Here is a 22,063-nt window from a genome sequence, read left to right as displayed (position 1 = left end):
CTCACAAGAAATGCAATTTAAAGCAAATCATAAAATGTTCTTAAATAAATGATTTTCTCTTTACAACCTGTTAGTGTGTTTATTAAATTTGTTTTTGAATGAATTACATTTTTATCTTGAGATCTTTAAAAGATTTGTTTTATTATAATTGTGTGTGTGTGTGTGTGTGTGTGACTCAGAAACACATGCACGTGTGAGTGAAATGCCCCTGGATAACGGAATAGGGTGATGGATCTCCCAGAGCTGAAGTCACAGGTGGTTGTGAGCCATCACTCATGGGTTTGGAACCACACTTGGGTCCTCTGACAGAGCAGTATGCACTCTGTCACTGAGCTGTCTCTCCAGTCCCCGACTTTATTGTTAATTATCTATATGTGTGTATGACTGTGTGTGGGTATGCATATGTGAATGCAGTTGTCCATGAAGGTCAGAGGTGACTCTTACTCATAAGCCACCTATCTAACTCCTTATATTTATTTAATTATGTATTTATAGCTTAAGCCTGCATTTTTTCTATTTAACTTAGATTTTTTTCCGTTTGATTTAAGTTTTATTGCCTTATGATGAGAAAAGATACATAATTTCAATTTATCTGAATTTGTTAACATTTAAAAACATATTTTGAGTAAATTGACTTACATCACATTCTTCTTTCTCTTTTGTACCCCAACTCCTCCTGGAGAGCACCCCCCCCCGATCAAAACCTGCAATATCTTTCATCTTTTATCATATTCTTTAAAATTTATAAAATATTGTAACAATAAAAATGAGCATTATAAAAGTTGTTTGATATAAAACAATAATCAATTGAACAGTCTTATGTAGATGTTTGTCTACAGCAATACTGAAAATACATATATCTTTCTCAATATAAGTTTTTTTTTAATTAGGTATTTTCCTCGTTTACATTTTCAATGCTATCCCAAAGGTCCCCCATACCCACCCCCCCAATCCCCTACCCACCCACTCCCCCTTTTTGGCCCTGGCGTTCCCCTGTACTGGGGCATATAAAGTTTGCAAGTCCAATGGGCCTCTCTTTGCAGTGATGGCCGACTAGGCCATCTTTTGATACATATGCAGCTAAAGACAAGAGCTCCCAGATACTGGTTAGTTCATATTGTTGTTCCACCTATAGGGCTGCAGTTCCCTTTAGCTCCTTGGGTAATTTCTCTAGCTCCTCCATTAGGGGCCGTGTGACCCATCCAATAGCTGACTGTGATCATCCACTTCTGTGTTTGCTAGGCCCCAGCATAGTCTCACAAGAGAGAGCTATATCTGGGTCCTTTCAGCGAAATCTTGCTAGTGTATGCAATGGTGTCAGCATTTAAAAGCTGATTATGGGATGGATCCCTGCATATGGCAATCACTAGATGGTCCATCCTTTCATCCATTGTTGGTGGGATTGCAAGCTTGTACAACCACTCTGGAAATCAGTCTGGCGGTTCCTCAGAAAATTGGACATAGTACTACCGGAGGATCCTGCAATACCTCTCCTGGGCATATATCCAGAAGATGTCCCAACCGGTAAGAAGAACACATGCTCCACTATGTTCATAGCAGCCTTGTTTATAATAGCCAGAAGCTGGAAAGAACCCAGATGCCCCTCAACAGAGGAATGGATACAGAAAATGTGGTACATTTACACAATGGAATACTACTCAGCTATTAAAAAAATGAATTTATGAAATTCCTAGGCAAATGGATGGACCTGGAGGGTATCATCCTGAGTGAAGTAACCCAATCACAAAGGAACTCGCACAATATGTACTCACTGATAAGTGGATATTAGCCCAGAAACTTAGGATACCCAAGATATAAGATACAACTTGCCAAACGCATGAAATTCAAGAAGAACGAAGACCAAAGTGTGGACACTTTACCCTTTCAATATAAGTTTTAAAGAACTCCAAATATATTAACTATACAATATTTTAAAATAATATATCACTATTAGTTTTTTAGTGAATATAAATAAAGTCTTTTTGTTTGTTTGTTTTGTTTTTAGTAGAGCTCAAAGTCTTGGTTCTTACTGTGGTACAAACACAAAATAAGAACAGTTTTTGGACATTGGAGTTCATTGTAATAAGGCTGTACTTGAATGTCCCTCAGATCGCCAGAGGATTTTTACCTCCATAGTAGATAAACTAAGAGTTGACAGTTATACTGCGCCAAGGAATGAATTGTAGGCACCAATTTTGGATACAGATTTCCTGCTACAGTCAATGCTATTTGACTTGAGTGATTGTCGTCACTCTCAGCCCACAGGCAGCAGGTTACATTCATTTAAGAAATGCTGTATGAATGAAGATGGTCTACCAAGAAGTCATTCATCAACTGTTTCATTGTTCAGAGGGTGGCACAGACATTAGGTAAGGGTAAGATTCTGGTTCCTTGGCTGTGATGATTTTGAAAAGCATTCATCTCAGAATAAGAGTAACTTATAAAGCCCTACTCTTCAAAATCAATACGATAATTATAAACATTAGCAAAGCCTTCAGTCTCACTCTTTTCTGTTCTCTTACAAGCCACCTCCCAAATTAATTGTCTACATTTCTTTTGGCTGTATAAATAATTTTGAAATATGTCAGCTGTTCTGAAAACCACAGTGTAGTGTAAAAACACCAAGTAAACAATCCTACTAATGGAGAGGCTGAGATAAGAGAAGCATGATTTCAAGACCATTATGTGGCACACAGCAAGACCCTGACACATACAAAGAAGCAGAAAGTGTATATGGATTGTACAATATTGGACCTATTTCTCCCATTACCAAATTAGAGAGACCTCAGGATGACAGCTGATAAATTTCTAATTCCTCATATTTTTGAATTTCAATTGATTAGGATTTGTTGGTAATATTAATTTTCATATTAAGAGATATTAAGAAGAAGTGATTGTTACTTCCTGTTAATTTTCTTGTTAGAGGTGGAATTATGTTTGTGTGGGTTTGTTGAAAAATTTCTGTCTTGCTTCTTCTAGGATGTAATTTCACTCCTTGTGTTGGTGTTTTCCATCTATTATCCTTTGTAGGGCTGGATTTGTGGAAAGATGTTGTGTAAATTTGGTTTTGTCATGGAATATCTTGTTTTCTCTGTCAATGATGATTAAGAATTTTGCTGGGTATAGCAGCATGGGCTGGCATTTGTGTTCTCTAGGGTCTGTATAACATCAACCCAGGATCTTCTAGCTTTCATAGCCTCTGGTGAGAAGTCTGGTGTAGTTCTGATAAGTCTGCCTATATATGTTACTTGACCTTTTTCCCTTACTGCTTTTAAAATTCTTTTATGGTCTAGTGCATTTGGTGTTTTGACTATTATGTGACAGCAGGAATTTCTTTTCTGGTGAAGTCTATTTGGAGTTCTGTAGGCTTCTTGTATGTTCATGGGCATCTCTTTCTTTAGTTTAGGGAAGTTCTATCTTCTATATATTATTATATTATCTATATATCTTTATATTATCTATATTATCTTCTATAATTTTGTTGAAGATATTTAAGTTGGAAATCTTCACTCTCTTCTATACCTATTATCCTTAGGTTTGGTCTTCTCATTGTGTCCTGGATTTCCTGGATGTTTTGTGTTAGGAGCTTTTTGCTTTTTGCGTTTTCTTTCACTGTTATGTCAATATTTTCTATAGTATCTTCTGCACCTGAGATTCTCTCTTCTATCTCTTGTATTCTGTTGGTGATGTTTGCATCTATGACTCCTGATCTATTTTCTAGGTTTTTCTAACTCTGGGGTTGTCTCCCTTTGTGATTTCTTTATTATTTCTAGTCCCATTTTTAGATGGTGGATGGTTTTGTTCCTTTCCTTCGCCTGTTTGATTGTGTTTTCCTGTAACTCTTTAAGGGAATTTTGTGTTTCCTCTTTAAGGGCTTCTTGCTGTTTACCTGTGTTCTCCTGTATTTCTTTAAGGGAGTTATTTATGTCCTTCTTAAAGTTCTCTATCATCATCATGAGAAGTGATTTTAGATCTGAATCTTGCTTTTCCGATGTGTTGGTGTATCCAGGACTTGCTATGGTGAGAGAATTGGGTTCTGATGATGCCAAATAACCTTGGTTTCTGTTGCTTGTGTTCTTATACTTGCCTCCTGCCATCTGGTTATCTCTAGTGCTACCTGCCCTGGCTATGTCTGACTGGAGCCTGTCCTTCCTGTGATCTTGGTTGTGTCAGAGCTCTTCCAAGTCAAGCTGTCTCTGTGATCTAGTGATTCTGGGATCCTGAGATCCTGAGATCCTAGGTGTATCTGAGCTCCTGGGAGTCAAGCTGCCTTTGGGACCTTGAGATCCTGGTGTGACCAAGCTCCTGGGGTGCTGGGATCCTCTAGTGTTAGAGTGCCTGGGAGTGGAGCTGCCTCTGGGTGTTGTGGGGCTGGCTGAAGAGTTTTGCACGCAAGGTCTGCTCAGGGCAGCAGCCCAGAAAGACCGGAAGGAACCCGTGCCACTGGTCTGGTGGAGTTCCTGTGTGCCTGGGTCCCGCTGGTCCCAGTTATTCCCGGTGTTGGGGACAGATGTTGTGTCCACCTCACCTCTGATCCTCTGATCCTGGGTGTGTTGGAGCACCTGAGAATGGAGCTGTCTCTCTTAAGCCTGCATTTGTATTAGTTTTTAATTGTGCATCTGTGTGAAATCAGAGCTTCAGAAATTCCTAGAACTACAGAGGTGATTTGTGTGTACCTCAGTGGGTGCTGGGACTAGAACTTGGGCCTTCTGGAAGAACAGCAAGTGCCCTTAACCACTGAACAATCCCTCCAGCCCCATATTTTTATTTTAAATGGTGTCCTTAGACTGGAGATGTGGCTCAATGGTAGTTTGCTTGTCTACTGTGTGTAAAGTCCTGGGTTTGATCCCAGTTCCACACAAAAAGGGAAAAGATTATTATTAAATGGTATTTTATGTGTGGTTTTGTGTGTGTGTGTGTGTTAGATAATGTATGTGTATGTGTTTGGGTGAGGTGAGTTATGTGTGTGTGTGTGTGTGTGTGTGCACGCACGTGCACATTGTCTGGCCTACCTTTTATGGGTCAGGCATCCACACTCAGACCAGGCCTCGTGCTTTTACAGTAATTCTTACCCAGGAAGCCATCACTCCAGCCCTAAATGCTATCTTTTAATAGATTAATAGATTTAATAGATTTGAAGTTATTCGTTACAGGTAAATAGATCTTTGCTTATTCACTTGTTTATTTAGGGGTGTGTGTGTGTAAAACAACGTTCTAAAATTTTACAATTTTCTTTTCATCTTTATATGTATGAATTTCAATTATAATAAAAATCGGTTTCTTTCCAATTCTTTCATCTTCATGGGGTGTATTAGCGTTCTATTGCTGTGATAAAACACTGTCCCAACAGAAAACAAAGATGTCCAGAGCCGCTGAAACTCCAAGGAGCCTGGGAGACCCGTGAAGCAGCCGCAGAAAAGGAGTCTGCAGAGCCCGCAATAGCTCTGGAGTGACTAAGAAAAAAAAGGCAAGTCTTTTGGGAAGATGCCTTTTAAAAGTGGGATTGCGATATTGTAGAGAAAGATTGCAAGCTGAGCAGAGAAAGACAAGTCTGGATTCTTCGCTGCCGTGTCTCAGACAGCAGACAGCAGGCACGGATGCAAAGGCCGTGCGCTTTGGGGGCCGGGTGATGACGACCGGGAGAAGAAATCTGAAGCACCTTTTGTTCCTTTTATATACGTTTAATCATTTTCTTGTCACTATTTACATTTTTTAAGTACCCAAACACTTTCTTAGACCCTCACAACTTAAGATTCTATACCCTCAGATTTTACATAAACTACACACTCCTTCCCATCCAATTATTCACCAGAGGACACGGGGGGGGGGGGTTGATTACAGGGAGCAGTCACTGTAAAGTAAGTGAGTTCCTTTAGATAAAGAAAATGGTAAAAAGTTGATTCTTCCATTAGTCTCATCTTTAAACCCATCAGAGACATGAGAAGGATAATCTAAATGACCTATGCATCAATGAGAGTGACAGGAACTTACCCATTACCTAGATGACCACCCTATTAGGCTCTTGTGGTGTTGGTGACTTAGTTGAGGGCACAGGCCCCAGGCAAGCATCAGTTTTCAGTTGCCAGGTCTAAATAGACTTTTCTGTGAACCAGGAACTTGGGGAGGTTGTCCTATTTTTGTCTAGACAAAGTAAGGCATTCAGTTTTCCAGTGTCTTGCCTGTCCACAATTTGGGCAGAGTTCTGGCACTCGGTGAGGCATTAGGGGCAGTTATGCCCAGTGGTTAGCATTACCACAATACAGGTGGAGTCGCTGTTGCCCCATTTATCTTCTGTGGAGACCTTGGGAGAGTCACTATTAGGAATTGGAAATCTCTATCTGTCAAGGTAAGTTAAAGCATATCAAATTCCATATTCAGCAGGTCTCTGAAGTCCCGAGTACCATCTATCTTTGTAAAATATAGCTGAATAGACAAACTTGACTTGTTTCTAACTATTCGTCCTGGGCTTAACCTTGAAGACATATACAAGAGGTTAGATAAGGACACCCCTGTTAGGTTTGAACCTTAAAACTCACAATTTTTCCATTGAAGCTCTTCTAATATTAAAATAAAAATGTTAATCATAGATGCAGTTCATAGACTGGCAATTTTGCTGAGACTACAAATATTTCACCATTATAGGCCATTGTAGTTTTCTGTTGGTTTAGTTTATCCAAAGAGCTAAAGCTTAGACAGAGAAGTTAGATATGGCTGTCAGCAAGGCACTGAGTACTTTTGGCAGCCCTTAGTTAAGATGGTGGTGATGGCCGGGCGTGGTGTCGCACACCCTTAATCCCAGCACTCAGGAGGCAGAGGCAGGTGGATTTCTGAGTTCAAGGCCAGCCTGGTCTACAAAGTGAGTTTCAGGACAGCCAGGGCTATACAGAGAAACCCTGTCTCAAAAAACAAAAACAAAAAACAAAAAAGATGGTGGTGCTGATGACGTTCCCAAAACAAAGATGGCTGCCAGTCATGTGGCTGCCCTTAATCAAGATGGTGGTGAAGTTATGAGTCCACTTTACTTATCCCATAGTGAAGATGGTGACCAGCCATGTGTTGTATATATTGTCCCCCACCCTGCTGGCTCTGATGTAGTTAAGTGGGTGTGACAGGCAATTTAAAGGACCAAGGCTGTTCTGTCACTGCCACCATTGCTGCTACCACGGCATGGACATGATGGGGGTGGAGATAGGTGGCATCTGAAGACATATATGCCCAGTCACTCTTGAAGGGGGTACAAAAAACTGATTTCTTAAAAAAAAAAAAAAAAAAGCCTGGATGTGTGGAGTTCAGACTAAAGTCTGTACAAGGTCTGAAACAAACGCAATTTAGATAAAGCCTGGTGGTGTGTCTGGCAGTCGAGGTTTAGCCACAATGGTGTCCATTTTCCCAGCCTTCCCTGGAACCCAAAGGCTCAACTATGCAGTGCTCTGAACATAAGCCTGGGGTCATAAAGTGTGTGAGTGTGTGTGTGTGGCAGGATGAGGAAGCCTCAGGTCAAACATCTTTGAATCCAAAGACTCTGTTCTGGCTTGCCCTTGGCAGGGAATCCCAGGGGTCTGGAGACCTGGAAGGAGAACCCAGTGCTCCAAGGCTGCTGGGAGGTGGTTGCTCATGGAGTCCAGAATTGATCTCATCAGATGAAGAGAAAGATGAGGGGAAGAATCTCAGTCCCCCATTTCCAGGTGGGGCTGGAGCTCAACTTCTCTGCACCAGATGATGTTATTCTCCACCGGTGAAATGAGCCAAATCAAAGAATAAAGGCAGGTTTGTTGGGTGCAGCTCTCAGGCAGGTTCACTGGTCCCAAGAAAGTCACCATGAGAAGGGAGACAGAGGGACGGGGAGGGGCCATAGAAAGAGAGAAAGAGCATGTGCAGGTAGGGAGAGGAAATGCAGAGAGAGGGAGAGGAGGGAGACCAAAATGTCTGGATTGTATAGGGAAGAGCTCCTGGGGAGGGGAAGCCCAGCCCCTGGGATGAAAAGCTCACAGAGAAGGTGGGGTATGCTGGCCATGCCCTATAACAGGCAGAGACTGAGGGGTGCTAGGAGAACTTGGGGGCCAGGTCCACTCTGGTATATTAACTATGCACCTCAGCTGCTTGTCCCAGGTCTGAAACCCAACAGAATCCATGGGTCTGCCACTGCTGAGGGCCAGGTCTAGATCCATGATCCTGCTGTAGCTGGGGGTTGTGTTGATGTCTGTGGCCCATGGTCTGTGCTGTTACCTGAGGCCATGTTGATGTTGGAGGGCCATGCTGACACCTGCAGCCACGTTGATGCCCTTGGCCTGTGCTGCTGGCAGGGCTATGATGGTGTCCATACCCTATGCTGTGGCAGAGGGTCATGTTGATGTCTGGGGTCTGTACTGCCACTGGAGACTGTGTGGATGTCTGTGGTCCATGCCATTGCCAGAAGCCATGTGGAAGTCCATGATCCCTGCTTCCATTGACTGTGAAGGGCAAGAAAGCTACTCTTTCAGTGGTATCAATGGCTGAAGACTCATTGAGAAAGTGTGACATAGAAAGAGTCTGTGACAAATCCTACCTCTACCACACCCCTCAAAAAAGTAACAGTTTAGACAGAATGGCATTGAAAAGAAGTCTTAAAAACTGTGATGAGGATGTGGAACTGTAGTTCTCACAATTGATGGCCTCAGCTGGGGTACAAACAGAGAAGGACTCAATTTTCTTTAAGGGGCTGGCCACTGGGAGTGTGACCATGTTCCAATGAGTGTAAGTTGTTTTCTTACTTTCTTTCTCTCTGTCTGTCTCCTCCTCCTCCTCCTCCTCCTCCTCCTCCTCCTTTCTCTTCTGCCTCCTCTTCTTATTCTTTCTTCTCCTCCTCCTCTTTATCCCCCTCCTCTTCCTTCATTTTGCAGGAAAGGTCACAAGAGTGAGGGGCAGACCTGAGAAGACTGGGAATTAAGCTTGATCAGGGTTTATGATGTGAAATTCCCAAATCATCAATAAAAATATTTTGGAAAAACGAACAAAACTGCCATATCAAGACAATTTATAGACGAGATGATTGATTTGGGCTTCTGTTTCTGAGGGATTAGAGTCGATCATGGTAGGGAATCCTGACAGCAGGCAGCAGACACAAAACAGGTGAGAGCGCAAGTAGGGTGCAGAGAGAGGCTACTGGGAATGCCAGGAGGCTTTGAAACCTCAAAGTGACATACTTCCTCCAGCAGGGCCATATCTCCTAAAGCTACCCAAGGAACATCATCTACTGGGGATTAAATATCCAATGCCAGGTGTGCTGAGCACAGCCCACTAACACGAGCTGAGACTCTCAGCTGCTGGGCCCATCATTATAGCATAGAACCTTTCTGGATCCAATATCCAGAGTGCTCTACCCCTTAACCCAAGACCAGATTGTCCAGACTTCCCCACCACTGGTCTACAGGCTTCCCTCCTTTGCCTCTGCTTGCCCTGCACAGTTCCCTGGCCTCCTCGTTTCTACTGAGTGACCCAGCTCTGGCATTAACTGATGTCTCTTGTGCTGAGTAACTGACGGCAGGAAACACCCACGCTATAAAAGGAAGCTTATGAGTAAGACACTCAGAGGCAACCTGGACAAACAGAACGAGTCAGCTGAGATCTCCAGGGCTTTGGGTATCCCGCTGAGATTTGGATTTGCTGCTGGCTGTTCATCAAGGAGTGCAGCAAAGTGGGAAGGCAGGACCATGTGGCTGTCCCCAGCTTTGCTTCTTCTCAGTTTTCCAGGTATGTTCAGCTACGGCCTGGGGGGCTTGGGACTGCAGGTGTAGAGTGGCAATAGAGGGCTCTGTCCCAGGTTTAAGGAGAGCTGCCACCTTCAGGGAAATGTGGGGTAGCTCTGTAGCTTCATTCAGCAAAAGGACGCTGGGCTCTACACTGTGCCAGGCATGGGTCAGGACCTGGGGACGTGAAGGGAAAGGAGAAATGGAGGTGACCATTAAAGGAGATTCCAGATGCTCTTGTAGGTGAGACATGCAGGAAGAAGCACAAGAAAAAAGAGCTCAGGGGAAAGAGCTGGTACCACGGAGGGAGCTACAGAAAGCTCTCCTGAGCCAGCTCCTTCCATACCTCAGAAGGAAGCAGATCTTTACAGCCCTTGCAGCAAGCAGAACATGCACTCCGGGGAGAGGGCATGGCTTGGGGGAAGGACTTACAGGCTTAGAGCAGCTGCCACACCCATGCAAAGGGAGCACTCAGTGGACAGGTCACTGAGGGGACACTGGCTAAATGTGAGTTTGCAACTGCATAAAGGTAAAACGAGGGACAATAGCGGGTGCCTGTACCACTGGGCTTGTGTCTGAGATCCAGGCCCCCCAACTAGCTGCCTGCACTCTAAACCTCAACACCGGGCTTTCCTAGACGCCAAGCAGGCCAAGAGTGAGCTCTGCCATGGCTTGCACACAAGTAGAGCAATGCTCACTAGTATACTCAAAGGCTGCACATCTACACACAGTCCGTACATCTACACACTCTGTCCGTACCTCCAGGATCACCCGCTCACATTCACACTCTTTGATTGGTTGGTTGGTTGGTTGGTTAGTTTTGGGGAGTTTTGTTTGCTTGTTTGTTGTTTTGTGGGATTTGGTGGGGATGGGTTTTTTGGTTTGGGGGGTGTTTTTTGTTTTTGTTTTTTAGTTTTTTAGCAATGGAAACAAAAACACACCTAAAAGTGAAGCTTTTGGAAAAAAAAATTGTTCTTCCCTGTCTTTTATTGGTCCTCAAATTTGACCTTGGCCTCCCCAGGCCTTGTGTTTCAGAGCTGAGCCTCTGAAGGCACCCTTGTTGACAACAGTTTCATTCAAGAGGATATCCACAGAGTCCCTCGTGGGTATGGGCTGTAGCTGTAAATTTTCACAAAGGACTTGATCTTGGATCTCTTGGCGATCTTCTTCTTGCCCATGGCAGCTGTCACTTTTAGTGATCAATTCTAGTCACCAGGGCATGTCTATAAGGACCGTCTGGTGTGCGTCCATCATCAATGTTCCTCATGATGACAGCTTTGCGTCCTGAGTAACATCTAGCCAGGACTGGCACCACTTTCCCTGGTTTTGTGAACTTGCCCATTTCGACAGCAAGCAGCCAGCGCCCAGCAAAAAGGAGTATTCACACTCTTAAGAAGCCATAAGCTGAGACCATTCACAAAAAGGATTTTATTCTTTTGGTTTATTATATATGTATGGGTGTTCTACCTGTGTGTATGTAAGTGTACATACCATGTGTGTGCTTGGTACCTACAGAATCTAGAAAGAGGTTATTGGATCCCCTGAAACTGGAGTTATGGATGGTTGCAAATTACCATGTTAGAGCTGGGAATTGAACCTGGATGCTCTACTAGAACAGCCAGTACATTTTGTTTTGTTTTGTTTTGTTTGTTTTTTGGGGGTTGTTGTTGTTGTTTTGTTTTGCTTTTGGTTTTTTTCTGAGACAGGGTTTCTCTGTGTAGCCCTGGCTGTCCTGGAACTCACTCTGTAGACCAGGCTGGCCTCAAACTCAGAAATCCGCCTGCCTCTGCCTCCCAAGTGCTGGGATTAAAGGCGTGGGCCACCACCGCCCAGCGAGCAGCCAGTACTCTTAACCTATCTCTCTAGCCACCCACCCTCCTTTTTTGAGATAAGGTCTTACTGTATAGCCCTGACTAGCCTGGAGCTCACTATGTAGACCAGCCTGGCTTCAAACTCCTAAAGATCCTCCTGCTTCTGCCTTCCTAATTCTGGAATTAGAGGCATATGCCACTATACTCACTTCATTAGGTAAATTTTAAAAATAATCTAATAAAGTGCTTTGGACATCTTTCCTGTCATTGTTTAGACATTGCTCTTTACTTTTTATGCTATTGCTCTATTAGAACTTCCCAGTCTAATTCCCTATTAATGGTCTTTGAGTTTTCCAGGTGTTTACTGTTACATCCATACTAAGGCTAATTCCCCATGTTCCACTGTCTGTATTAATCCTAAGACTGGAATAAGTGTGTGTGTGCACGAGCACAAAACATAGATTCTTTACAGAATAACCAACAACTTTAGTGGTGCCCACCATGAACTAGAAACTGAGCAAGACTCTGGGGCTGGAGATGGAGGGAAAATAAGCACAGAACCTCTGTGCTTTGAGAGTGAGAAACATATCTAGAGTTAGGGAAAGAGATAGGCACCTGAAATCAAGTGCTCAGGCTCCAGATAAGAGGCCAGGAGGCCAACAGGAGGAGGGAGGCAGCTCCAAGAAGGGGATAAAGCACCAGGTAGAAGCCTGGCCTGGAGGGGTTAGGGAGGGTGGCCGGGATGAGGACTGTCCAGGAAGGACTAAGTCCACAGCCTTAAGAGGGCACACTGGGGTTAGGGGCAAAGAAAGCACAGGTGGCCACAGAGGAGCAAACAAGGTCTGACTCTAATGAGAAACTAAAACCAGTTTGCAGTAAGATATGCATGCCAGAAATGAAGTTTTTAAAGTCACTCTGGGCAGGGAAGTAGCTGACATTCTGGTGCCGCTGAAGAGACAGGCTCAGTCCGGTCCCAGCAGCTATCTGAATGCACTGGGCTTTCCTGAATGTTCCTGCCATGATCCAGGTACCAGATGGAGGTCATGTCTAGCCAAACAGCCCCCAATGCCCAGCATTAGTGGCTTACATGTGTTTTTAACAGCCAGTATGTGATTATAGCGTGGCAGCTGTGCAAAGAGGGAAGTAAGGCTCAGAGAAGTTAAGTAACTTACCCAGGGTTTCTCAACAATGCCATGGTAGATGTGTCCATCTGCCAGCAAAGCCCACACTCTCTCTGCTCAGTCGTGATGTGGCTTGCACTGTGGCAGCAGAGGTGTAGAGGAGATGGTTTGGGTTGGCATCTCCAAGGTGGGGCTGGCTGAACTGATCACCTAGCACTCGCCAAGGGGCGGTGAGGAGAGACCAGTATAGATGTTAAATCTCCAACCAGGCTCCTGATGGAGTGTGCTTAGTGCTTTTAAGGTTGGATCTCCGGTGGCTGCTATAACAAGCGACCAAAAGCTCAGTGCCCCAGAACAACACAACTTTACCTTACTGTTCCAAGATCAAGAGTCTCACTGGCCAAGGCTGAGTCCCTTCTGGAGTCTGGAGAACAATCCATTTCCTGGATTCATCCAAAAGCGCTGATATGTCTGTTGGCTCATGGCCTCGCCTCCTCTTCAAGGCCAGCAGCAGCCTGCCTGCCTTCAAACCTAAGCCAATTCAACATCAGGATGCGTAGAATAATCCAGGACAATCGTATCTCAATATCTCTAGTCACACCTACAAATGTCTTTATTCTCTCTCTTTTTAAAACTACAGACAGGGATGTGCACATCAAAGGGTCTTCTCTGCTATTTTCTTTGGTGTGTAGTGTGTGCTACAGAGCTTGTGTGGAGGTCAGAGGACAGCTTTGTGGGGTCATTTTTCTCTTTCCACACAGGTGCGTTGTGGGGATTGAACTCAGGTTTGCAAGTTTGTGCTTTTACTCATGTATCCACCTCACCCTCCTCCCTCTGTCTGTGTGAGGCCACATAGTAACAGGTTGGGTGTTAGGCATCAGTAGCCAGTACTTGGTAGGCAGAGACAGGAAGATTTCTGTGAACTGGAGACCAGCCTGGTCTATGTAGTGAGTCCCAGGCTATTCAGAGCTACATAGACCTTGTAAGGAAGGAAGGAAGGAAGGAAGGAAGGAAGGAAGAAAGACAGAAAGAAAGACAGACAGAAAGAAAGAAAGAAAGAAAGAAAGAAAGAAAGAAAGAAAGAAAGAAAGGAAGGAAGGAAGGAAGGAAGAAAGAAAGAGAAAGGAAGAAAGGAAGGAAAAAAGAAAAAAGACAGGAAGGAAGAAAGAAAAGAAAAAAGAAAAGAAAAGAAAAATGTTAACAGTCTGTGAGGAAGGGTTATTCTATCAACCATAGATACAGAACTCAAATAAAACTAAATTAACTCTAAGGAGAAAGTCCCATGAGTGGGGAGGTGGTGATACTGTGCAAACCTGCCCCATTCTCGGAGGCCAAACCCCAAGGCTGAGCTATGGTCAAGAAAGGTCCCCACCACAGCCCTCTATCTCTTTGCATCCAACTGACTGAAAACAAGAAGTTACTATAAGGAAAGAGTGTATCTGTGTTTAGTCAATTTTACTGAGTCACCCCACAGACCAGCAGGATACACATTCCACATAGACATTCTCCAATCTATTTTTGGCTCTGGTTTTTTCCATCCCCTGTTAGAGAGAGAAAGCAGCAGAGTGGGCTCTGTGGAAGAGGTGGTGATATGTGGTGGGTACTCAGAATGGTGGCCTAGACCCAAGGGGAACATTTGGGTTACAAATGGCACTTGGAACATTGTACGATGCATTAATTAGAACCACAGGCATGGGCCATTCCCTCTGTGGAGGCAAGAAGGCTAGCGAGAGAGTCCTGGGTGTGATGCTTTGTGGTCACACTGACTGGATGTAGAGTCGCTTAGGAGACACACATCTGGGTATACCTGTGAGGATATCTCCTCAGACATAAGTGAGGAGGAGAGATGACCCTGAATGTGGGTGGCACCATGCCATGGAGTGGGAGTCCGGACTGAATATATTCATGAGAAAGCAGGCTGAGACTTCATCTCTGTTTCCTGACGGCAGACGCAATGTGACCGGCCACCTCATCTGCCCACCACCACACTGCCCACACCGCCCCTGCCATGATGCATGCTTCCCGTCCATCATGAATCTGAATTTAAATTAAAAAAAAAAAACAAAAAGCTGCTTCCTCCTTAAGTTGCCTGTCAGTCTTTTGTCACATCCAGGAAGAAAGTGAGCCAGGTCCTGGATTTTCCCAACTGCCTGTAGAACCAGTTCACAGTAGCTCACGGCTGTTGGTTTGAGATGTATCACCTCAGCTCCATGCTCACTGATACCCTGATGTCGGTCACAGTGGGGACATTTACATCCCAGAGACTGACAGATGTTACTAAACAAAACATTTTTTAACCTAGATAGAAAGTTGTTAAACATTTACCAGCATGCCACTAATTACTCTAAGATCTGAAGGAGATGGCAGGGAGGAAGAGGTCACAGAGTGGAGTAGTCACAGAAGGAGACCATCAGACAAGAATTGTGGCAAGAGGACATGGAAAATGGGACAGGAAATCAGAAGCGTCACATGATGCAGGAGACCTGGGAAGATAGAGTCTGGAGAGTCCAGGACACAGTCATTCAGGGGTTAATGAAAATAGATGTGAGGATTCAAGTGGGTCAGGCTGGCTGGAATACCAGGACCCTTATCTAATTCTTTGGACACTGGCTTGACTCAGAGGAGTAGAAGCCATGCCCTGACATTGTGTTTTTCAGGCTGCCTCTCCATCCAAGGCCCAGCATTGGTGAGGGGTCCAGAGCAGGGGTCAGTGACTGTGCAATGTCGCTATAGCTCAAGATGGCAAACCAACAAGAAGTGGTGGTGCCGGGGAGCAAGCTGGAGCACTTGCAGGGTCCTCATCCGATCCACTGGGTCAGAGAAAGAAACGAAGAGCGGCCGGCTGTCCATCAGGGACAATCAGAAAAATCACTCATTCCAGGTTACCATGGAGATGCTCAGGCAAAATGACACGGACACTTACTGGTGTGGTATTGAAAAGTTCGGAACTGACCGTGGGACCAGAGTTAAAGTGAACGTCTACTCGGGTAAGCACTTTCCCTTGGGTACCACAAGGCCCTGGCACTCAGGGCTAAAAAGGCTATAAAGAAAGGATTGAAAGCCTAGAAGGCAGATAGGCAGGCAGGCAGGCGGTCGGTTGGGCAGGCAGGAGGGAGAGCGGGAGGGAGGGAGGGAGGGAAAGAAGGAAGGAGGAAGGAAGGGAGGGAGGGAGGGAGGGAGGGAGGCAGACAGACAGACAGATAGATAGATGGAACAAGGCAGTAACAGACGTAAGGAACACCTTTACCAACGTCAGCCCCTGAGGTTTCTCCAAGGAATCCCACCTACATGTGTCCTGATTGGCAGATGTTGGTGTGGAACTGGGGCTTAGAAATCTCCCTCTGAGCCAGGCGTGGTGGCCCACGCCTTTAATCCCAGCACTCGGGAGGCAGAGGCAGGCGGATTTCTGAGTTCGAGGCCAGCCTGGTCTACAAAGTGAGCTCCAGGACAGCCAGGGCTATACAGAGAAACCTGTCTCGAAAAACCAAAAAAAATAAAAAAAAATAAAAAATAAAAATCTCCCTCTGGAACCCGTGACCTAGCCCTGCTGTCCTGGAGATACACAGCCCTGGAAACTCCCATTCTTCCACTGGAGGCTTACGTAGGTCTCAGATGCCTGAAGAAGTCCTCAGCTCATCAGACTGAGAAGTTTCTAGTGGATGCTTCAAAGAGAAAGCTATTAAATCAGAAACAGAGACTTCCCTGATTCTTCCCGCTTCTCCCTGCCTCAGCCTCAGTGAGGGACTCCAGGACCTTCTGTTGGCGCCTGCGGAGCAGCCTACCCCACTTCCACCCATCTAGCCATATGCAGACCTTCTTCAGTTCAGCAGCCACACTGACTCCTGAGAGGGCAGCAGAGATGGTAGGGCTGATACCAGTGAGAGAGACACAGAAGTTGCCTCCTGAGGGAAGTGAAGTTCAGAAAGGGTGACCCTAATAGGACTTCCCCAGGACTACCACTGAAGGGAAGCTGAGAAGATCTGTGGAGGCAGAAAGGGGGTTGATTAAGATATAGAGGCAAAAGACGAAGTGGCCAAAAAGTGTGCCTCATGTGGAGCTTTGAGTGTCCAGGGGGACAGGGGACACCAGCTTGTATGGTGATCGTGGCTGGTCAGAGGACTGTTAGAACTGGAGTTATCCAGAGTTCTTCTCAGCTGCCAAGCATGATTAAAACCTAGAGCCTTTGTGTGGATGGTTTGCTGGGTCAAGAAGTAGCTCAAAAGATGGCTGTAATTCAGAGATGAACTCAGGAATCCATGACCCAGCCGCCCACTGCAAGACACCCCAGAGCTTCCTCATGGTGACATTTCCTTCCTCATAGTCCTTCATGATTTAACTAGCATTGTGCCTTCTTGCTCACTGACCTCCAGGAGTCCTTTGCCATTTATCATCCTGGTCAGTAGACACTTGTTTCTGAGATCATCTCTCCTTGAGCCTTACTCAGTTACTATCTAGTGGCAAGGAACAGAGATTCTTGCCTCTAATCAAAGTGAGAGGAAAGAGATTGTGGTATGTCTACTCCTCCAGAATAAACTATGGTCAATATCTCCCTGTCATTTCTCCTACTAATAACAATGATGGAGGAGATGAGTTATGGGCAGTCAGACAGCTCGATAGCAGTCAAAGGACTGTATCAAAGAGACAAGTCTTCCTAATCCAGGAGAAGAAAGATCTGCTGATGTGTTGGACAGTTTTAAGTCAACTTGACACAAGTTAGACCCACTGCAGATGGAACCTCAATTAAGAAAAATGTCGCTAGACTGGCCTGAAGGCAAACCTGTAGAGCATTTCCTTAATTAGTGATTGATAGGAGAAGGCCCAGCACATTGTGGGTGTTGTCATCCCTGGGCTGGTAGTCCTGGGTTCTATAAGAAAGCAGGCTGAGCAAACCAGCAAGCAACACTCCTCCATGGCCTTGGCATCAGCTTCTGCCTCCAGGTTCCTGCCCTGTTTGAGTTCCTGTCCTGGCTTCCTTCAGTGATGGACATGGAAGTATAAGCCAAATAAACTCCTCCCAACTTGTTTGGGTCATAGTGCTTCATCGTAATGGGAGCCCTGACTAAGACACCTGGTGAAGGCCGGTTGGATTGGGATACCTTTGTGAGCCATGCATGAACTATTCCCCAATCTGTGTCATAACCTATGGCCATCTTTGTTTATGTCTAGTGGGTAAAGATACCATGTCGACTTCTAATCAACTTCCCTGGCCCACTGTGGACGGCAGTACAGACATGGTGTCTTCTGACTTGCAGAAGAGGTGAGTCCTGAGGTCTTTCCCTCCTTCCTTGTGACGGTTTGTATATGCTTGGCCCAGGGAGTGGCACTATTTAGAGGTGTGGCCTTGTTGGAGTAGGTGTGTCACTGTGGGTGTGGGCTTTAAGACCCTATTCCTAGCTTCATGGAGGTAGTCTTCCATTAGCAGCCTTCAGATGAAGATGTAGAACTCTCAGCTCTGCCTGCATCCTTCCTGCCTGGATGCTGCCATGCTCCTGCCTTGATGATAATAAATGGACTGAACTTTTGAACCTGTGAACCCAATTAAATGTTGTCTTTATAAGAGTTGCCTTGGTCATGGTGTCTCTTCATAGCAGTAAAACCCTAACTATGGCACTCCTCTACACAGGTTCCTCCTATGGGGATGCCAAGCCTGGAGACTCCTACCCATGTGCTATCACTAGGAGCTAGTGATTGTCATAGTCCAGACTCAAGGTTCCAAGCCACCTCTGCCCCTGGCACTTCCCACCCATTGTGGTCCCCATTCCAGCCCTACCAGGAAACTAATCTGCAGAGCTGTCCATCACTACCCAGCCAATTGGTCAAAAAAGCCCTGGCAGCATTGTGACTGCCAAGGGAGAGACAAGGACCCCATATCATCATGAGAACAGGGCAGAGACAATGATTTGCTAACTTGGAGCCATTGTTGAGGGCAGAGTAAGCAAACACAACCTAGATATAGAGAGCTTCAGGTTTCTGCTGGGTTGAGGGATATTATGGGAAAGGAGAGCCCCAGAAGATAAAATTAGGATAAGGGGACAGGCCCTATCAAGGCCACCTGGAGACACCGAGATGCCCTCATGGTTGGGTGAAGCTTGGAGAAGGTCCCTGAGAGAATCTTCCAAGTAGGGTGTGATGAGCTAGCTCTTGACTTCCATGTCTTGGAGGATAGGGTATAATGGGGCTCGAGGGCATGAGACCCTAATGGCTGTGTCTTTGTCACAGGACCTATTACATGCTCCTGGTATTTGTGAAGGTGCCTGCCTTGCTCATCTTGGTTGGTGCTGTCCTCTGGCTGAAGAGGTCAACTCAGAAGGTCCCTGAGGAACAGTGGAGACACACTCTCTGTAGCGATTTGGACTCTGAACTTCTAGCTAAAGACATTTCTCCTTAGACTGATGGATAAGCAGAGCCTTCCCATTCTGGACTCTCATTTCAGAGGAGACCAGGACCAGGGAAGAAATGTCCTTAAATCCTCGGTGGGTGGTGACCAAGGCTGGTGCCTGGAAGGCTAGTCCAGGCATGAGCTACACTCTGCATAGCGTGGAGCTACAACTCAGGATCTTCCTGAAGTATCATCTCAACTGCATGACCAGCACCTCACTCTCTCTTTACATCTTCATCAGCCCTACCCCATCTACCCACCATGGTCAACCAGGGTGAGAATCGATGGAACACAGCCCAAGCTGCAGAAAGACAGCTGTGCGTGCCCTGCTGGAAAAGCTTATGCAGGGCCTGGAACAGAAGCACAGAAAAGCATAAGGGACCAGTGGGGTGTCTAGACCACCTATCCTATGACTCTGTCATAGGAAACTCTGTGAAAGCAGAGCAAGCGTTCATTCTCCATGTTCTGGACACTGAGCCCGCCCCTAGCGTGCACTTCTGAGGAAAGGAGAAGACTAACGCCTGCCCGACAGGCCCAGGATCTAGATTGCAGAGAACTTGAGGATCCATGACTTAGCCAGCAGGTGTGTTTTGCTCCAGGGGTCAGGGGCAGAAGGCTGCACAGCCTTAAATAGATCTCAGACTGGAGGCATGCGGGTTTTAAGCAAAGGTTAGCCAGGAGAGGGCAGCAGAGAGCTCAGGAGGCAGAGAGAGCCATGTCTTCCCACCTGGACTCCCCTTGGCCCATACTGCATACATCTGCACTGCAGAGGAAGTCAGGCCAAGGGTAGCTCATAGAGTAACTACCAACAGCACCAGCCAGGAAGGTAGAGGCCACGAGAATGGTCCCCTGCTCACAGGGTTATCTTTGACTGTAGTTGGGGTGTGGGGAAGAAACTTAACATGAACTCTGCCTTTTGCGAGGTGCTTCCGTTGCACAGCACAGAGCTGATGTGCACATTGCAAAGACATCATATCTCCAGAACAGTCTCATCTTGCAAGACTCAGACTCTAAGCCTACTGAGCAATGCCTCCCTTCCCCACCCCGACCCCCCAACACTACCTCACCTCACCAGGCCCTGGCTACCACCATCTAACGTTTTGCCCTTGGGAGTTTTGCTAATGCACCCGAGTGGAATCAAGAGGTGTCTATCGTTCTGGGGTTGCTTTGCCTTAGCATCAGTCACGTCCCCAAGGACCATCCACCTTCCAGTGGATGACAGAATTCCTTTATGTTAAATGCTGAAAGGCATCCCACTGTGTGGATATACCACACTTTCTTCCTCTGCTCATTTACTCACAGGTGTTTTGTCTGTTCTTGGCCTTTGTGGATAATGTTACAGAGAGCATGAGTGTATAGGTGAAGGTTTCACTTTAAGATGCTGTCTTCAGTTCTCTTGCCTATGATTGTGATGGTTAATCTTGATTGTCGATTTTGCTGGGTTCAGAATCACCTAGGAGACACACCTCCAAGCCTCTCTATGATGGTGCTTCCAAAGAAGTTTAACTGAGGAAGGATGACCCACCCTGATTGTGGACACTCACCATCCCATAACCTGGGATCTCAGACTGAATAAAAGGGAGGAAAGAGATAAAGCAAACTGAACATCCATTGGTCCGTCTCTCTTTCCTTCCTAAGAACAAAGTGTGGCTAGCCAGCTCTTGACTCTGGTGCTACAAATAGATCCGCTCCAGCTGCCATGCGGTCCACAACGTGATGGACTGTAGCCCTTCCAACCATGAGCCAACACAAACCTTCCTTCCTCCCTTCAGTCTCTTTTCTCAGGTGTTTTGTCACAGCAGTGACACAAGTAATTAGCATGTATACCCAAGAGTATTGCTGGGTCACGTGACAATCCTCATTGTAATCTTTTGGAATGATCTCTGTATCCTTTTCCGCAATGGCTACAATGTTTTATATTCCCACCAACAGGATGTAAACATTCCAAGTTCTCCACATACTTCATCTACATTTACTGTTTTCTGTCTGCTTATTTGCGATTACAACCCTTCTCCAGGTGTTTTAATTTATATTATTTCCCTGATAATTGGAGATGTTGGGCATCTTGCTACACCCTTACCGTTCAAGTCCTTTGTCCATTAAAAACAATTTTTTTACTTTAATTTGTATTCTTTAATTATGTGCATCTGCATGTAGCTTTGTGCCATTGACGTAGTACTTGTGAGGGTCATAAGAGGGCATCAGATCCCCTGGGACTGGAGTGACAGATGGCGGTGAGTCACCTGATTTGTGTGCTGGGAATCCAACTTCATTCCTCTGCTAGAACAGTGGGTGTTGTTAACTGAGGAGCTGTGGCTCCTGCTCGCTTTGTCTGCTTTTTAGCCAGATTGTTTTTCTATATATTCTAGATATAATCTCTCCTCAGATATACTATTTTTAAACATTCTCTCCCATTCTGTAACTATTCTTTTTTTTTTACAGCCAAGATGAGGAAACTTATTGAGTGTTTTCAGTTTTGCACATTGCAGTTGCAATGCAGTCTACTTTAGCTACACAATACATTTTATTGTTGGGCGAAAAGGGAGAAGGAACCTATTTTTCCTGAAGCAAAGGACAAAAGAAATCACATAAGAGGAAATTTTCCCTTATAATTAGATGGCACCATTTAGCTTTGGGAACTAGCCAGACCATAAGCTCAAGAGTTTTAAGCAACAGAATTATTTTTTATTTTATTTTTTATTAGGTATTTTCTTCATTTACATTTCAAATGCTATCCTGAAAGTCCCCTATACCCTCCCCCCCACCCCGCCCTGCTCCCCAACCCACCCACTCCTGCTTCCTGGCCCTGGCCTTCCTTTTATATACTGGGGGATATATGCTGGGACATATAAACTTTACAAGACCAAGGGCCTCTCCTTCCAATAATGGCTGGCTAGGTCATCTTCTGCTACATATGCAGCTAGAGACACGAGCTCTGGGGGTACCGGTTAGTTCATTTTGTTGCTCCTTCTATAGTGTTGCAGACCCCTTCAGCTCCTTGGGTGCTTTCTCTAGCTCCTCCATTGG

The 22,063-nt window shown here is 45.4% G+C and overlaps 1 protein-coding gene and 1 pseudogene across 2 annotated transcripts; one reads left to right on the top strand and one right to left on the bottom strand.

Annotated features, from left to right (window-relative positions):
• The first annotated feature begins 9,566 nt into the window (after positions 1-9,566).
• On the top strand, positions 9,567-21,159 carry Cd300lb (CD300 molecule like family member B). 2 transcript variants are annotated; one of them, NM_001347651.2, is made up of 4 exons: positions 9,567-9,729; positions 15,539-15,644; positions 17,824-17,914; positions 18,877-21,159. In NM_001347651.2, exons 2-4 carry the CDS (start codon positions 15,545-15,547, stop codon positions 19,043-19,045), a joined length of 360 nt encoding a protein of 119 aa, NP_001334580.1. In that variant the 5' UTR covers positions 9,567-9,729; positions 15,539-15,544; the 3' UTR covers positions 19,046-21,159. The 2 variants fall into 2 exon arrangements, with proteins under 2 accessions (NP_001334580.1, NP_954691.3); NM_199221.3 differs by having other exon boundaries at positions 15,315-15,644.
• Gm11699 lies at positions 10,667-11,067 on the bottom strand (annotated as a pseudogene).
• Positions 21,160-22,063: the final 904 nt, after the last annotated feature.

This window comes from Mus musculus, chromosome 11 (assembly GCF_000001635.26).
Source record: "Mus musculus strain C57BL/6J chromosome 11, GRCm38.p6 C57BL/6J".
In the NCBI taxonomy this organism is placed as follows: Eukaryota; Metazoa; Chordata; class Mammalia; order Rodentia; family Muridae; genus Mus; species Mus musculus.
The sequence above is the reverse complement of the archived record's forward strand: the minus strand, read 5'-3'. Positions and strand labels throughout refer to the sequence as shown.

Bases quoted from the DNA above. Each gene is read 5' to 3' on its own strand.
- Cd300lb (NM_199221.3), top strand. From the start codon at position 9,690: ATGTGGCTGTCCCCAGCTTTGCTTCTTCTCAGTTTTCCAG. The intron at 9,730-15,314 runs GTATGTTCAGCT...TGTGTTTTTCAG, and splicing joins GCTTCTTCTCAGTTTTCCAG to GCTGCCTCTCCATCCAAGGC. The intron at 15,645-17,823 runs GTAAGCACTTTC...GTTTATGTCTAG, and splicing joins TAAAGTGAACGTCTACTCGG to TGGGTAAAGATACCATGTCG.